This window comes from Leucoraja erinacea, chromosome 15, assembly GCF_028641065.1.
Source record: "Leucoraja erinacea ecotype New England chromosome 15, Leri_hhj_1, whole genome shotgun sequence".
NCBI classification, from domain to species: Eukaryota; Metazoa; Chordata; class Chondrichthyes; order Rajiformes; family Rajidae; genus Leucoraja; species Leucoraja erinaceus.
The window spans coordinates 45,284,219-45,301,708 of record NC_073391.1 but is presented as its reverse complement, the minus strand read 5'-3'; the positions used below and the strand labels follow the sequence as shown (position 1 = coordinate 45,301,708).

At 47.1% G+C, this 17,490-nt stretch overlaps 1 protein-coding gene across 1 annotated transcript; it reads right to left on the bottom strand.

The window, feature by feature from the left end:
* Positions 1–247: 247 nt before the first annotated feature.
* LOC129703873 (zinc finger protein 239-like) lies at positions 248–12,278 on the bottom strand. Its single transcript, XM_055646547.1, has 4 exons — positions 12,196–12,278; positions 12,048–12,099; positions 1,682–1,696; positions 248–1,168 (listed from the first exon to the last, which is right to left on the bottom strand). The coding sequence occupies exons 1-4, from the start codon at positions 12,276–12,278 to the stop codon at positions 248–250; spliced, it is 1,071 nt and encodes a 356-aa protein (XP_055502522.1).
* Between the last annotated feature and the right edge of the window lie 5,212 nt (positions 12,279–17,490).

Sequence of the window (17,490 nt, the reverse complement as noted above, 5' to 3'; positions counted from 1 at the left end):
AAAAAGTTTGTGCCTAGATCCTGTCCAAAACCTCCTGCCCCTTCCCCAAACCTTTGCCTTCTAGTTTCAGACATTGTTTCTATGGGGAAAAGCTTTGTACTATGTACATCAACTATGCTGTGCCTCATCTTTTATAAATGCGCAGACCAGGGATTACTTCTGGGCGTGATAAGCAGCAGCAAGAATTGGTGGACATAACTGGAGTCGCAGCAGCCTCAACATTTAAATATTTTATACCTCAATATTTCTAAATCTTCTCCTCAGTGTGAGTTCGCTGGTGTCTCAGCATGTGGGTGGATTGCGTGAATCCCTTCCCACACTTGCCGCAGGTGTACGGCTGCTCACCTGTGTGAATCCGCTGGTGTCTCTGCAGATGGGACAAACTAGTGAATCCCTTCCCACACTCGGAGCAGGCGTAGGGCCTCTCCCTGGTGTGGATTCGCTGATGCCTCAGCAGGTGGGATGAGTTATTGAATCCCTTCCCACACACGGAGCAGATGAACTGCCTCTCTCCAGTGTGATAACGTTGGTGATTCACTAGGCTGGACGATAGTGTGAATCGTCGCCCGCATTCAGTGCAGGTGAACGGCCTCTCCCCGGTGTGAACCCGCTGGTGCGTCAATAAGCTGTACGACTGAGTGAATCCCTTCCCGCACTCGGAACATGTGTAGGGCCTCTCCCCGGTGTGAACCCGCTGGTGCATCTTTAAACTGGACGACTGAGTGAACCCCTTCCCGCACTCGGAACATGTGAACGGCCTCTCCCTGGTGTGAATCCACTGGTGTCTCAGCAAGTGTGATGACAGACAAAATCCTCTCCCACATTTCGAGCAGATGTACTGCCTCTCCCCTGTGTGATCTCGTTGATGTATCTCCAGACTGGATGACTGAGTGAACTCCTTCCTGCATGCAGAGCTGGTGAACGCCATCATCCCTGTGTGAACCCTGTGGTGGCTCCGCAGATGAAACGATCGACTAAATCCCTTCCCGCTCACGGAGCAGATAAACCGTTTCTCCCTGGTGTGAGCTTGAAGTTGACGCGTCAGCTGAGACAAGAGAGTCAATCTCTTCCCGTTCTCCAAGCAGGTGAATGGTCTCTTTCCGTTGTAATCCGGCTGATGTGTTATCAGGGTAATGGATTGCTTGAACTGTTTCCCGCAGTTAGAATACTGAAACGGTTCAATTTGCAGGAAGGAATAGGGATTTGAGCACAAGAATAAAAAAGTGCACCACTTCACTGATACTAAGCAAGTTTCTCCTCAATGTGATGCAAAATATTTCTGCTGCGATAGCAAATTATTATTTTCCAAATGTCAACAACCTGTACTAATTTATCTCCTTCATTGGGAAAATGTTTACACTTTCTTTAACTGCCAGCTCTGTAGTTTTTCTGATCAACTCATCAACATACCTGGAGCAAGTGTTCAGTTTCTCCCACAGTGAATGCTGGGATCTCTTCTCTCAGTATTACTGTTTAAAACTCGTTCCGCAGGCACTTCTGTGCCATGCCTCCGGTCCATGCGAATCTCACCACCCTGCTCATAGTGCTGATGTTTGAAATATTTTCCCAGAGGCAAAACTGGCAAACGTTTTCTCTCCCATGAAATGCAGGTGCTGATGAACGGAGTGACTTTGTGAGAACTTAATGTGACGCTTGATTTGAAGTTCCCGTTTGGAAATACTTTTCTTCTAATACCCTGCAAAAGAAGTTCACGCAAGTTATCACCAAAAACTTAACAGAAATTCAGAACAGATCAGTCTAGTAATTTCACTCGGCTTTACGTTAATTCAGCTTCCCTTTAAACATCTGGCACTATTCTGCTCCTATGTATTATGGTCCAGATAGGACCTTGGTAAGGTCATCAAAAAGGCCAAAAGGAACTTCTGCTCCAAACTGGAGGATGAGACAGATGTTCAGCAGCTGTGGCGGGGCCTGAATGCAATCACTTCCTACAAGGCGAAATCAGGAGGCAGCTCGAATGTCGGCGAAACGTCACACTCTGACGAGCTCAATGCCATTTTACGCACGCTTTGATAGGGAGAACAATGATGTGCCTTCTCGAGCCCCTATTCGCTGGGATGGTATTTCAGTCTCAGTCACAGAGGCTGATGTCAGAAAATCCTTCAGAGGGGTGAACCCTCAAAAAGCGCCTGGACCTGATGGTATACCAGGTCGTGTTCTAAAAACCTGTGCGGACCACTGGCTGGAGTATTTGCAGACATTTTCAACCTCTCACTTCTGAGGTCTGAGGTTCCCACCTGCTTTAAAAGGGCATCAATTATACCAGTGCCCAAGAAGAGCAAGGTGACGTGCCTCAACGACTATCGACCAGTGGCACTAACGTCGGTGGTGATGAAGTGCTTTGATGGGCTGATCATGGCACAAATCAACTCCTACCTTGACAAAAACCTGGACCCACTACAGTTTGCTTACCGCCACAACAGATCAACAGTGGATGCGATCGTGCTGGCTCTCCGCTCCGCTCTGGACCACTTGGACAACAAAAACTCATATGTCAGGCTGTTATTCATTGATTACAGCTCGGCATTTAATACAATCATCCCCTCCAAGCTGGTTAGCAAGCTCTCAGATCTGGGTCTCTGCGCATTCCTCTGCAATTGGTTCCTCGACTTCCTCATTCAAAGACCACAGACTGTTCGTATTAGTAGAAATGTGTCAGCCTCGATAACAATCAGCACGGGAGCACCTCAAGGCTGCATGCTCAGCCCCCTGCGGTACTCACTCTATACATATGACTGCGTAGCCGGTCATAGTGCAAACTCCATCATCAAGTTCGCCGACGACACCACTGTTGTGGGACGTATCACTGATGGGGACGAGTCAGAGTGTAGAAGTGAGATCGACCGACTGACCAAATGGTGCCAGCACAATAACCTGGCCCTCAACACCAGCAAAACCAAGGAACTGATTGGGGACTTTGAAAGGGGTAGGATGGGGACCCACAGTCCCGTTTATATCAACGGGTCGATGGTGGATAGAGTCAAGAGCTTCAAATTTCTGGTCGTGCATATTTCTGAAGATCTCTCCTGGTCCGAGAACACTGATACAATTATTAAGAAAGCACATCAGCGACTCTACTTCCTGAGAAGATTACAGAGAGTCGGTATGTCAAGGAGGACTTTCTCTAACTTCTACAGGTGCACAGTAGAGAGCATGCTGACCGGTTGCATCGTGGCTTGGTTCGACAACGTGAGCGCACAGGAGCGGAAAAGACTACAAAAAGTAGTAAACACTGCCCAGTCCATCATCGGCTCTGACCTGACCTCCCTACTATCGAGGGGATCTATCACAGTCGCTGTCTCAAAAAGGCTGGCAGCATCATCAAGGACCCACGTCATCCTGGCCACACACTCATCACCCCACTACATTCAGGTAGAAGGTACAGGAGCCTGAAGACCGCAAAGTCCAGGTTCAGAAATAGCTACTTCCCCACAGCCATCAGGCTATTAAACTCAACTGAAATAAATCTCTGAACATTATTAGACCATTATCTGTTTATTTGCACTTTATCTGCTTATTTATTGATGTGTGTATATATTTATATAATGGTGTATGGACACACTGATATGATATGTTCTGTATTCATGCCTAATACATTCCGTTGTGCTGATGCAAGTATTTCATTGTCCTCTCTGGGACATATGACAATAAACTCCTTTCTTCTTGGTCTTATGGAGACATACAACATCCTATGCGGATTTAACAGGGTGGATGATGTAAACTGGTTCCTCTGGATAAGGCCCTGAACCGGAGGCATGATCGCTGATTAAGGAATCTTAGAACTGAAAGTGAGAGATTTCTGCAGAGATCTGAGACGTTGGAATTCAGTGCAGCATTCTCAAGAAAACTTCAACATGGTCAGCGTGGACTCGGTGGGCTGAAAGGCCTGTTTCCATGTTGTATCTCTAAATAGCCAAAATTTTCAAGATCAAACTAGAAAATGGCTTTAACACAGGTTTATCTGTGATTTTGTTAAATGGAGGAGGAACCCAAAGGTGTGTCTCTCATGTCTCTTAATGTTCAGGAGGAGCTTCTTCCCAACAACCATCAGGCTATTGAACACTCAATTTCAACAAAACTACAACTGTCGAGATTGCACTTGAGGCTTTGTTTTTGTACCATATTGCTTTGTTTGTTTATTATTTAACTTCTTTTTGTTATAGAAACATAGAAAATAGGTGCAGGAGTAGGCCATTCAGCCCTTCAAGCCTGCACAGCCATTCAATATGATCATGGCTGATCATCCAACTCAGTATCCTGTACCTGCCTTCTCTCCATACCCCCTGATCCCTTTAGCCACAAGGGCAACATCTAACTCCCTCTTAAATATAGCCAACAAACTGGCCTCAACTACCTTCTGTGGCAGAGAATTCCAGAGATTCACCACTCTCTGTGTGAAAAATGTTTTCCTCATTTCGGTCCTAAAAAATTTCCCCATTATCCTTAAACTGTGAACCCTTGTTCTGGACTTCCCCAACATCGGGAACAATCTTCCTGCATCTAGCCTGTCCAACCCTCTTAAGAATTTTGTAAGTTTCTATAAGATCCCCCCTCAATCTTCTAAATTCTAGCGAGTACAAACCGAGTCTATCAAGTCTTTCTTCATATGACAGTCCTGACATCCCAGGAATCAGTCTGGTGAACCTTATCTGTACTCCCTCTATGGCAAGAATGTCTTTCCTCAGATTAGGAGACCAAAACTGTACACAATACTCCAGGTGTGGTCTCACCAAGACCCTGTACAACTGCAGTAGAACCTCCCTGCTCCTATACTCAAATCCTTTTGCTATGAATGCTAACATACCATTCGCCTTCTTCACTGCCTGCTGCACCTGCATGCCTACTTTTAATGACTGGTGTACCATGACACCCAGGTCTCGTTGCATCTCCCCCTTTCCTAATCGGCCACCATTCAGATAATAGTCTACTTTCCTGTTTTTGCCACCAAAGTGGATAACCTCATATTTATCCACATTATACTGCATCTACCATGCATTTGCCCACTCACCCAGCATATCCAAGTCACCTTGCAGCTTCCTAGTATCCTCCTCACAGCTAACACTGCCCCCCAGCTTCGTGTCATCCGCAAACTTGGAGATGTTGCATTCAATTCCCTAGTCCAAATCATTAATATATATCGTAATTAGCTGGGGTGCCAGCACTGAGCCTTGCGGTACCCCACTAGTCGCTGCCTGCCATTGTGAAAAGGACCCGTTTACTCCTACTCTTTGCTTCCTGTCTGCCAGCCATTTCTCTATCCACATCAATACTGAACCCCCAATACCGCGTGCTTTAAGTTTGTATATTAATCTCTTATGTGGGACCTTGTCGAAGCCTTCTGAAAGTCCAGATATAACACATCCACTGGTTCTCCCTACTAGTTACATGCTCGAAAAATTCTATAAGATTCGTCAGACATGATTTACCTTTCATAAATCCATGCTGACTTTGTCCAATGATTTCACCACTTTCCAAATGTGCTGCTATCCCATCTTTAATAACTGATTCTAGCAGTTTCCCCACTACCGACGTTAGACTAACTGGTCTGTAATTCCGCGTTTTCTCTCTCCCTCCCTTTTTAAAAAGTGGGGTTACATTAGCTACCCTCCAATCCTCAGGAACTACTCCAGAATATAAAGAGTTTTGAAAAATTATCACTAATGCATCCACTATTTCTGGGGCTATTTCCTTAAGTACTCTGGGATGCAGCCTATCTGGCCCTGGGGATTTATCGGCCTTTAATCCATTCAATTTACCTAACACCACTTCCCGCCTAACCTGGATTTCACTCAGTTCCTCCATCTCATTTGACCCCCGGTCCCCTGTTATTTCCGGCAGATTATTTATGTATTCCTTAGTGAAGACAGAACCAAAGTAGTTATTCAATAGGTCTGCCATGTCCTTGTTCCCCATGATCAATTCACCTGTTTCTGACTTCAAGGGACCTACTTTTGTTTTAACTAATCTTTTTCTCTTCACATATCTACAAAAGCTTTTGCAGTCAGTTTTTATGTTCCCTGCCAGTTTTCTTTCATAATCTATTTTCCCTTTCCTAATTAAGCCTTTTGTCCTCTGCTGGTCTCTGAATTTCTCCCAGTCCTCCGGTAGGCTGCTTTTTCTGGCTAATTTGTACGCTTCATCTTTTGTTTTGATACTATCCCTGATTTCCCTTGTTATCCACGGATGCACTACCTTCCCCGATTTATTCTTTTGCCAAACTGGGATGAACAATTGTTGTAGTTCATCCATGCAGTCTTTAAATGCCTTCCATTGCATATCCACCGTCAACCCTTTTAGAATTAATTGCCAGTCAATCTTGGCCAATTCACGTCTCATACCCTCAAAGTTACCTTTCTTTAAGTTCAGAACCTATTGTTTCTGAATTAACAATGTCACTCTCCATCCTAATGAAGAACTCAACCATATTATGGTCACTCTTGCCCAAGGGGCCACGCACAACAAGACTGCTAATTAACCCTTCCTCATTACTCAATACCCAATCTAGAATAGCCTGCTCTCTCATTGGTTCCTCTACATGTTGGTTTAGAAAACGATCCCGCATACATTCCAAGAAATCCTCTTCTTCAGCACCCTTGCCAATTTGATTCACTCAATCTATATGTAGATTGAAGTCACCCATAACTGTTTTACCTTTATTGCACGCATTTCTAATTTCCTGTTTGATGCCATCCCCTACTCCACTACTACTGATAGGTGGCCTGTATACAACTCCCACTAGAGTTTTCTGCCCCTTAGTGATTCGTAGCTCTACCCATATCGATTCCACATCCTCCAAGCTAATGTCCTTCCTTTCTATTGCGTTAATCTGCTCTCTAACTAGCAACGCTACCCCACCTCCTTTCCCTTTCGGTCTATGCCTCCTGAATATTGAATATCCCTGGATGTTCAGCTCCCAGCCTTGGTCACCCTGGAGCCATGTCTCCGTGATCCCAACTATATCATAGTCATTAAAGCTATCTGCACATTCAAATCATCCACCTTATTACGAATGCTCCTTGCATTGAGACACAAAGCCTTCAGGCTTGTTTTTACAACACTCTTACCCCTTATACTATTATGTTGAAAAGTGGCCCTTTTTGATTTTTGCCCTGGATTTGTCTGCCTGCCACATTTCACCTTGCTACCTATTGCTTCTACCCTCATTTTACACCCCTCTGTCTCTACGCTCACACATTTAAGAAACCCTTTCCCTTTACCTCCATCCTCAACTATCCCATTCGACACCCCACCCCCCTTATTCAGTTTAAAACCACCCGTGTAGCAGTGGCAAACCTGCCTGCCAGAATGCTGGTCCCCCACCTGTTAAGATGCAATCCGTCCCTTTTGTACAGTTCCCCCTTACCCCAAAACAGATCCCAGTGATCTAAGAATCTAAATCCCTGCCCCGTGCACCAGTTCCTCAGCCACACGTTCAGGTCCCGTATCTCCCTGTTCCTGCTCTCGCCAGCACGAGGAACTGGAAGCAAACCGGAGATACCAACCCTGGAGGTCCTGCTTTTCAGCATTTTTCCGAGTTCTCTAAAGTCACGCTGCAGAATATTCATCCCTTTCTTTCCGACATCGTTTGTGCCGACATGCACTACCACTTCCGGCTGTTCACCTTTGCTCTTGAGGATTTTCTGCACTCTGTCCGTGACATCCTGGATCCTGACACCAGGAAAGCAGCACACCTTCCTCGAATCCCATCTGTTGCCGCAGAAACCCCTGTCCGTACCTCACACAATGGAGTCTCCCACTACAATGGCATTGCCCGACTTAGGCCTTTTTGGTTTTGGCTCAACAGCCCTATTCGCATCGCAAGCCAGTCCGCTGCTCAGTGTAAAAACGTCTTCTGTCCCGACAGCTTCTAAGTGGGTGAACCTGTTCACAAGAGGTACAACACCCGGGGACGTTGGCATTCCATGCTTCCCTCCCTTTCTCACTGTCTCCCACCTTCTCTTTTCCAGTACCTTAGGTGTAACAATCTTACTGTAGGACTTGTCGAGGAACGACTCCGTTTCTTGGGCGAACCTGAGGTCATCCACTTGCTTCTACAGTTCCCCAACACGGTCCTTCAGGAGCTCTACCTGGATGCACTTCTCGCATTTGTAGCAGCCAGAGATACCAGCGGTGTCCTTGACCTCCCACATACTGCAAGCATCGCACTGAATCAGCTTTCCTGACATCTCCTTCTTTCGTCTCTCCCTCTCAAGCGTATTGCGTAGTCTCCTCCCCTCAGCTTCCTCGCCGAAGACTCTCGAGCCAAAGACTCACACTTTTCTCGAGCCAAAGACTCACTTTTCTCGAGTCAAAGACTCACACTTTTCTCACAGGGCACTTCCCTCACTGCCGCTCCCCACCGCCACTCCAAGAGCAGTCTTGCTTATATTGACTGATAAATAGCCTAATTTACCAATTTACAAACCAAATTCCTCAGTTTTCAACTGTTCTCCCTGCACTGACTCACTTATCTCCCCCCACTTGGGCTAAAGCCAATCAGTCTTATCTCTTGCTAATCTTCTCCTGCTGTTGCTTTCAAATCTACAGCAGCTCTGAGTAAAGTCTGCCTGTGATTTGCCTCTCCTTTTCAACTGTTTTCACCCCTGGTGTCTATTAATAATAATAATAATAATACATTTTATTTATGGGCGTCTTTCAAGAGTCTCAAGGACACCTTACAAAAATTTAGCAGGTAGAGGAAAAACATGTAAGGGGAATGAAATAAATAGTAAAGACATGACTAGTACACAAAGTAAATACAGAATTCAGTACAAAACACAGTATGAGGCAATTAATGCACAGATGAAAAGGGACGGCACGTGGGGCTAAGGATAGGCAGAGGTGAAGAGATGGGTCTTGAGGCAGGACTGGAAGATGGTGAGGGACACGGAATTGCGGATCAGTTGGGGGAGGGAGTTCCAGAGCCTGGAAGCTGCCCTGGAGAAGGCTCTGTCCCCAAAACTGTGGAGGTTGGACTTGTGGATGGAGAGGAGACCAGCTGATGTGGATCTGAGGGACCGTGAGGGTTGGTAGGGGGAGAGGAGGTCAGTGAGATATGGGGGGGTGCAGATGGTGGAGGGTTATATGGTTATATGGCTTTGTAGGTGAGGATCAGGATTTTGTAGGTAATCCAGTGGGAGATGGGAAGCCAGTGAAGTTGTTTGAGGACTGGAGTGATGTGATGCCAGGATTTGGTGTGGGTGATGAGTCGGGCGGCTGCGTTCTGGACCAGTTGGAGTCGGTTGATGTAGGTGGAGCTGATGCCAAAGAGAAGTGAGTTGCAATAGTCCAGTCGGGAGGAGATGAAGGCACGGATGAGTCTTTCAGCAGCAGGCGGTGTGAGAGAGGGTCTGAGTTTGGCGATGTTGCGGAGATGAAAGAAGGAGGTTTTAATGACATGGTGGATGTGAGGCTCAAGGGAGAGGGTGGAATCAAAGATCACGCCAAGGTTGCGGGCCTGGGGAGATGGGGAGACAGTGGTGCCGTCGATGGTGAGAGTGGGGTTATTGATTTTGCTGAGTGTGGCTTTGGAGCCTATGAGGAGGAATTCTGTCTTATCGCTGTTGAGTTTGAGGAAATTATGTTGCATCCAGGTTTTTATAGCTGACAAACAGGAGTTGATATGGGAGGAGGGGGGGGGGGGGGGGGTTGTGGGGGATTTGGTGCCGAGGTAGATCTGGGTGTCATCGGCGTAACAGTGGAAGTCCAGATTGAAGTGGCGGAGTATCTGACCAAGGGGGAGGATGTAGATGATGAAGAGGAGGGGGCCGAGTACGGAGCCTCGGGGAACGCCTTGAGTGACTGTGGCTGTAGCAGAGGTGTGGTTGTGGAGAGAGATGAAGTGGAATTTGTTGGAAAAGTAGGAACAGAGCCAGCTGAGTGCAGAGCCTTCAATGCCGAGGTCTTTGAGTCTGGTGAGCAGGATGTTATGGCTCACTGTATCGAAGGCTGCGCTCAGGTCGAGGAGGATGAGGATGTTGAGGGAACCAGTGTCAGCAGAGGTGAGGAGGTCGTTGAGGACTTTGAGGAGAGCAGTTTCTGTGCTATGGAGGGGGCGAAAGCCAGATTGGAGGGGTTCAAGTAGGTTATACGCAAGGAGGTGGGAATGAAGTTGCGACGCAACAATACGCTGCAGGGTTTTTGAAAGAAAGGGGAGGTTTGAAATTGGGCGGTAGTTAATGAGAGAGGAGGGATCAAGACCAGGTTTCTTTAAGATTGGTGTAACAGCAGCAGTTTTGAAAGCGGAGGGGACAATTCCTTGGGACAATGAGGAGTTGAAGAGATTAGTGAGGTAGGGGCAGAGAACGGGGAGGCGGGACTTTAACAGGGGAGTGGGGAGAGGATCGAGGGAGCAGGTAGTGGGTTTGGAAGAGCTGATGAGTTTGGAGATTTCAATAGGGGTGACCAGGTCAAACTGGGAGAGGAAGCAGTGTGGAGGAGGGGTAAGGAGGTCAGTGGAGATGTTGAAAGGAGGGGCCTTGGTAGGTGGAGGAGTAGATGCTGGGGAGTCGGGTACAGGGGATAAAGATTGATAGATGGTGCTGATTTTATCAGCGAAAAAGTGGAGGAATGAGTTGCAGAGATCCGGAGTAGAGGTAGGGAGAGTGTTGGCTCGAGGCTTGAGGAGGTTGCCCACTGTGGAGAAGTGGGTTCTGTGGTTTAGGCAGGGATCGGTGAATATGGAGGAGAGGTAGGCAGATTTTGCAGCAATGAGAGCATCTTTGTAGTCATCTATTGAGTACAATGTTCACATCTCTGTTGTGCTGCTGTATGTAATAACTTAATTGTTCCCTTTTAGTATATACTAGACCAAGTGGGACCCATTGGGCCCCGTTCCCGCAACATTCCACCACTCACCCGTTCCCCCAACGCAACCCGTTTCTTCCACTCACCCATTCCCCCAACAAAACCTGTTCTACCAATGCAATATTCCACCACTCACCCATGGCCCCAACTGCGCAGGCGTGACTCATTTTTCCCCTCATCCCCCTCCTCTTCACCTTCCGTCTTCTTTTTCCTCGCCTCATCTCCTCCCCACCACCACTCCCTCCCCCACCTTTCCCCCCCCAGTCACTCCCTCCCTCCATAACCCATATCCCCTCCCTACCCCCTCCTCTCCCTCCATCTGCTTAAATAACATTAAACAACTATCCTCTCCTCTTCCCATCCCCCACCACACACTCTCACCTTACAATAATGTAACAGGCAGTTTATGTAAATGAGATCCCATTGTGACGCCATAGCTGTAACAGCCAGGGCAGATAGAAGACATTTTCCTCAAAGTGAGATTTTGTTAAGTTAAAAATGTGAATAACTTGTAAAATATAACATCAATCTGAACGAAACTTGACAGAAGGAGGAGGGTGGAGAATCAATTTTAGACATTTTTCATCTTTTTCTACAGATCACAGCAATGGAGGAAAGTCTATCCAGGCGTGGATCTCACAGGGAGCCATTGAAGGGAGGGAGAAAAATACTGGGTGAGGTTTAATACTTACAGGGGGAATACTTACTGATGGGCCGAAGGGACTCCTCCTAGGCTAGTACAGGCCTGATGGGCCGAAGGAACTTTAAAAAAAAATCGGAGTGAAATCTCAGTGAAAGGCACTTTTTCTGGACTTTTCCTGGCCTGGCACGGGCCTTTTGGGCCAAAATGCTCCTCCTGGACTAATGTGGGCATTTAGGGCAAAAAGGACTGGTTTCTGCGCTAATAGGGGCCTTGTGGGCCGAAATTAGTAGGTTCAGGTAGGCCAAAGGTGGGCTGGCAGTTGACTCAATCACGGCTGGTGGGCTGGCAGTTGCCTCACTCACGGCTGGTGCGCTGGCAGGGCTCACACACACCCTCCATCACACACCCTCCATCTCACACCCTCCATCTCACACACACTCCATCTCACACACACTCCATCACACACACACTCCATCACACACACACTCCATCACACACACAAAATCCAACACACAAGCACGCGCACATACATGCGCGCACACACACACGACAGTAAAACTCTCTTGAATCTACTCACGAGGCTGAGCGCGATCTCTCCACCTATCACGGGACCTCCGGAGTGAGCGGGACTCAAGGGGCAGGCACAGTTCAATTCACTCACGGCACAGACAGTTCAGTTCAGTTCACACACGTCGCAGTGTCACTGTTCTGGACACAACTCTCACTCATGGTCTTCCAGAGTGACTAACTCGCGTCCGGCCTCCGGGGCTTTATTCGCCTGGGGCCCCGGAAGGGGCGTAACCTTCATCGTGGTGACTGACAGGCGAGAAGACCAATCAGCTGATCTGATGATTTTTTAAACATTCATAACTTTTTTGTAAAATGTATTTACAACATAGACAGGAATTGGTCAAGATGAGACTTTTAGTAATAGTATAGATATACTAGACCAAGTGGGACTCGTTGGGCCCCTTTCCCCCAACGCAATATTCCACCACTAACCCGTTCCCCCAACTGCATAGGCGCGACTGATTTCCCCTCATCCCTCAACACTCCCCCCCCCCCCTAACCCTGTCTTCATTTCCCTTGCCTACTCTCTTCCCCTCCCCACTCCAACCCTCACCTCTCCCTCCTCTTTTCCCCTACCCTCAGTCACTCCCTCCATAACCCCTCTCCCCTCTCTACGCCCCCGACTCATAATGCCCCGTTCCAACGCAATATTCCACCACTCACCCGTTCCCCCAATGCAACCCCATTTCCCCTACGCAACCCGTTCCAACACCATATTGCACCATTCACCCATCGCCCCCAACTGCACAGGCACAACTCATACAGTGCCTCCCCCTCCTCTTCACCTTCTCACTTCCCTCCCCTCTCCTCCTCCACTCCCTCCCCTTTCCCCTACCATCTGTCACTCACTCTCTCTCTCCATAATCCCTTTCCATATCCTCTCCTCTCCATCTCCCTGCTCCCCCACCTCTCTCCTATCGCACCCCCCCCACCAAACACAGTTTAAATAACATTTCTTCTCCTCCCCTCCCCCTCCCCTCCCTCTCCTTGCACTGGGTGGGACACTGTTATTTGGCAGCTTATATAAATGCAATCCCCTTGTGATGTTATTGTCGGATGGAGCACTGTTCATGGCAGCTTATGTAAATGAGATCCAATTGTGACGTCATAGGAGCAAACTGCTAGAATCTGCCACAGCATATTGTTCTCCAAGTGGGGTTTTGTCATGTTTTAAATACCAATAACTTGCGAAACTCAACAGGGTTTGCAAGTGTGTTCATGGATACGTTAGTCTATTGAGTATTTGGGTCCACTGTTGTTTGTCATGTACATCAATGATCTGGATGATGGTGCGGTAAATTGGATTAGTAAGTATGCAAATGATACTAAGATAGGTGTGGTTGCGGGTAATGAAGTAGAGTTTCAAAGTCTACAGAGAGATTTATGCCAGTTGGAAGAGTGGGCTGAAAGATGGCAGATGGAGTTTAATGCTGATAAGTGTGAGGTGCTACATCTTGGCAGGACAAATCAAAATAGGACGTACATGGTAAATGGTAGGGAATTGAAGAATGTAGGTGAACAGAGGGGTCTGGGAATAACTGTGTACAGTTCCCTGATAGTGGAATCTCATGTAGATAGGGTGGTAAAGAAAGCTTTTGGTGTGCTGGCCTTTATAAATCAGAGCATTGAGTATAGAAGTTGGGATGTAATGTTAAAATTGTACAAGGCATTGGTGAGGCCAATTCTGGAGTATGGTGTACAATTTTGGTCGCCTAATTATAGGAAGGATGTCAACAAAATAGAGAGAGTACAGAGGAGATTTACTAGAATGTTGCCTGGGCTTCAGCAGCTAAGTTACAGAGAAAGGTTGAACAAGTTAGGGCTTTATTCTTTGGAGCGCAGAAGGTTAAGGGGGGACTTGATAGAGGTTTTTAAAATGATGAGAGGGATAGACAGAGTTGACGTGGAAAAGCTTTTCCCACTGAGAGTAGGGAAGATTCAAACAAGGGGACATGACTTGAGAATTAAGGGACTGAAGTTTAGGGGTAACATGAGGGGGAACTTCTTTACTCAGAGAGTGGTAGCTGTGTGGAATGAGCTTCCAGTGAAGGTGGTGGAGGCAGGTTCGTTTTTATCATTTAAAAATAAATTGGATAGTTATATGGATGGGAAGGGAATGGAGGGTTATGGTCTGAGCGCAGGTAAATGGGACTAGGGGAGATTATGTGTTCGGCACGGACTAGAAGGGTCAAGATGGCCTGTTTCCGTGCTGTAATTGTTATATGGTTATATGGTTATGTGCCTTATTTGGTAGTGTAATAAAATACCTTGCTATACAAACTCAGTTGCCTGAATCTGGTGATTTATCGAACACAACACAAAGGAAATGTGATCTCAAATCATACCTTAGCTCTCTAGTCTATTCTCACATGACTGATGTAAACCAACTTCACAAACTCCCACAAATTTGCTCAATATCTTAATAGCCTTTTCCCCTGGGGAGAAATTTCAAAGTCTAGAACAGTGCTTCTTAACTATTTCAGTGTCATTCACCCACGAGTCTTTATCACTAAATTTCACTCACCCTCAACTAAATTTTCTTATGTTTTTGGTAGTTTTCGTCTAATTCTCCCTCGTGTATAAATATCTGAATAAATTAAGTCATTCACCCCTCTAGTTTCATTTACCCCAAAATAATTTAATTCACTAGTTTAAGAAGCACTAGTCCAGAGGGTATAGTTTGCAGGTGAGATGAGCAATGTTTGAAGATGTATATTCCTGCACCATCATTTCTTATGATCTTCTCAAGTATCTCTTATCATGTATCTGTACACGGCAAATGACTTGATATATTGCATTTTCGCTGACTGGTTAGCCCGCAACAAAAGCTTTACGCTGTACTTTGGTAAACGAGACAAAGTAAATGAAACTAAACTGACCCGCTCAGTTAGTCAAATGCTAGAGGAAACTCCGTGGGTGAGGCAGCAAATATTTCCTTTGCTCTATAGATGCTGCCTCACCTGCTGAGTTTCTCCAGCATTTTGGTCTACCTTCATATTTCCTTCGCTCCATAGATGCTGCCTCACCCGCTGAGTTTCTCCAGCATTCTTGTCTACCTTCGATTTTCCAGCTTCTGCAGCTCCTTCTTAAAAGCTGGGTTACTCCACCGGTTTGTAAATGAGATCCAATTTCCAGCATCAGAGCTCCTTCTTAAAAGCTGGGTTACTCCACCAGTTTGTAAATGAGATCCAATCCAAATGAGATCCAATTTTTTGTGTGTATCAGCACCTGTCGTTCATTTTTTCTACACTCTAACCTGACATCCTGTCGGCACAGACATTGCGGGCCGAAGGGTCTACTACTGTCCTCTGAGGCAGAACAAAATTGTTCGTGGAATCAATGGCCACCTCCTTACCCACAATCCCAGCGCGCCAGAAACAGCTCTACCCTCCCACAGTGAGTGGCGCGCATGCGTCGTACCCCGGTCCGGGGCGGGGCGGTGGCTCCAGGCGAGGCCCGGGATGGGGAGCGCGGACACGGAGCGCTGGGGGAGGGAGAGGGTGGGCATGTGGATTGTCCTAACGTTTCCAGAGTTCCTACCCTTTCTCTTCCCGATATAAGGTGCGCTGCTTCCTTGGACTCAGCGTGTATTAACCTCCAGACCCAGCGCTCTCCTACCTGCTGTCAGGCTGCTCGAAGACTCTGTGCCGAGGGGTGGGTGGTGCGCATCAATGATATAAGATCTTTGGTGCGCATGTTCGTGGCATCATTTCCGGTGTCTGGTACAGGAAGTAATCGGTCCCCTCGGCAGCTGAATGGAGAGCGGGGAGTAAAATGGATGCAAGTTCCTGCATCGACACAAAATGCTGGAGTAACTTAAAGGGACAGGCAGCTTTCACTGGATAGAAGGAATGGGTGAGGTTTCGGGTCAAGACCTTTCTTCAGACTGAATGCTTATTGAGCTATCATCATCAGGAACAAGAGTTTCTTCCCGAAACGGTGTCAACCAGCATCCACAGCTGGTTCCTGCATGTTTAGAGAGTGGTGAATCTCTGGAATTCTCTGCCATAGAAGGTAGTTGAGGCCAGTTCATTGGCTATATTTAAGAGGGAGTTAGATGTGGCCCTTGTGGCTAAAGGAATCTGGGGGTATGGAGAGAAGGCAGGTACAGGATACTGAGTTGGATGATCAGCCATGATCATATTGAATGTCGGTGCAGGCTCGAAGGGCCGAATGGCCTACTCCTGCACCTAATTTCTATGTTTCTATGTTCTTCAAGGTATCACTTGCCCCACAACCGAATGGGAATGTGCCCAAATGTTGTCCCCACTTCAAAAGTCACAAAGTGTTGGAGTAACTTAGCGGGTCAGGCAGCATCTCCGGAGAAATAAGATGTTGGTTTTACAATGAAAGATACAAAGTGCTGGAGTGATTTAACAGGTCAGACATAATCTCTTCCACAAAAGATTCCAGCATCTGCAGTTCCTTGTGTCTCTAATTAGTTTCTTGCTTATGTTGGACTGGTCATGCTTTTGTATATTAAGCACCAGACTCCTAAAACAGACACAGCTGAGCAATCAGTGACTGCTATGGGTGAGTGGTGGAATATTGCATTCAGGGACCAGCCCTCCCATGTGATGCCGCATGCCTCCACGCGTTGGGGGTCCCACTCGGTCCAATAAGTATATAAAATTATGAGAACCATAGATAGGGTATTCAGTCAGAAATTTTTCCCAGGGTGGAAATGTCCAAAACTAGAGGACATAGATATAAGCTGAAAGGGGAAAGTTTAATGGAATACTGCAGGGCACGTTATTTTACAACCACAGAACCAGCCAATTTACATCTACCAATACCCTCCTCGTGCTAGCAGAGCTGGTCCATACCATCAACAACTTCTCCTTTGATTCCTCCCACTTCCTCCAAATCCAAGGCATAGCTATGGGCACTCGCATGGGCCCTAGCTATGCCTGGCTCTTTGTAAGGTCTGTTCAATAATCCCTGTTCCAGGCATATACTGGCCCTAACCCCCGAACTCTACCTCTGCTGTTCCAGACCCTGCTCCGTCCGCTCGCTTTCTCACATGCTCTCTGGATCAACATCTGACCTGCTCCCGCCCCCTCGCATCTCGATTGGTTGGAGGACCGATCGGTCCTGCAGAGCAAAGATCTTTGCTGCAGAGTAGCTGGGATCCAAGGCAGCTGGGATTTAAATCAAACCAATGGCGGGAAAAAAATCTGGTTGAACGTTTTAAAGAGGAATAACCTGGTTCAGGATAAGTTTTAATTCGCGAGCTTCTTTCTCATCCGAGCGCACCATCGCTTTGCGTCTCCGTCTCCGTGCTTGAGTCTAACGGTTTTAAAGGTCACACACCTGCACCACGCGTATGCGCACTGACCTGGTGTCGGGCGGGATAACTGCTCTGCCATTTGCCATGGATTTAGCCCGATGGGCAGCGTCGTGTGGAGATGCGATAGGTTTAGGTTCATGGCCGTCATGTAAACCGTGGT

Coding starts and splice junctions, on each gene's coding strand:
- LOC129703873 (XM_055646547.1), bottom strand. CDS start 12,278: ATGAAGGTTACGCCCCTTCCGGGGCCCCAGGCGAATAAAGCCCCGGAG. Junction 12,100..12,195: donor GTCACTCTGGAAGACCATGA/GTGAGAGTTGTG, acceptor CTGCCCCTTGAG/TCCCGCTCACTCCGGAGGTC.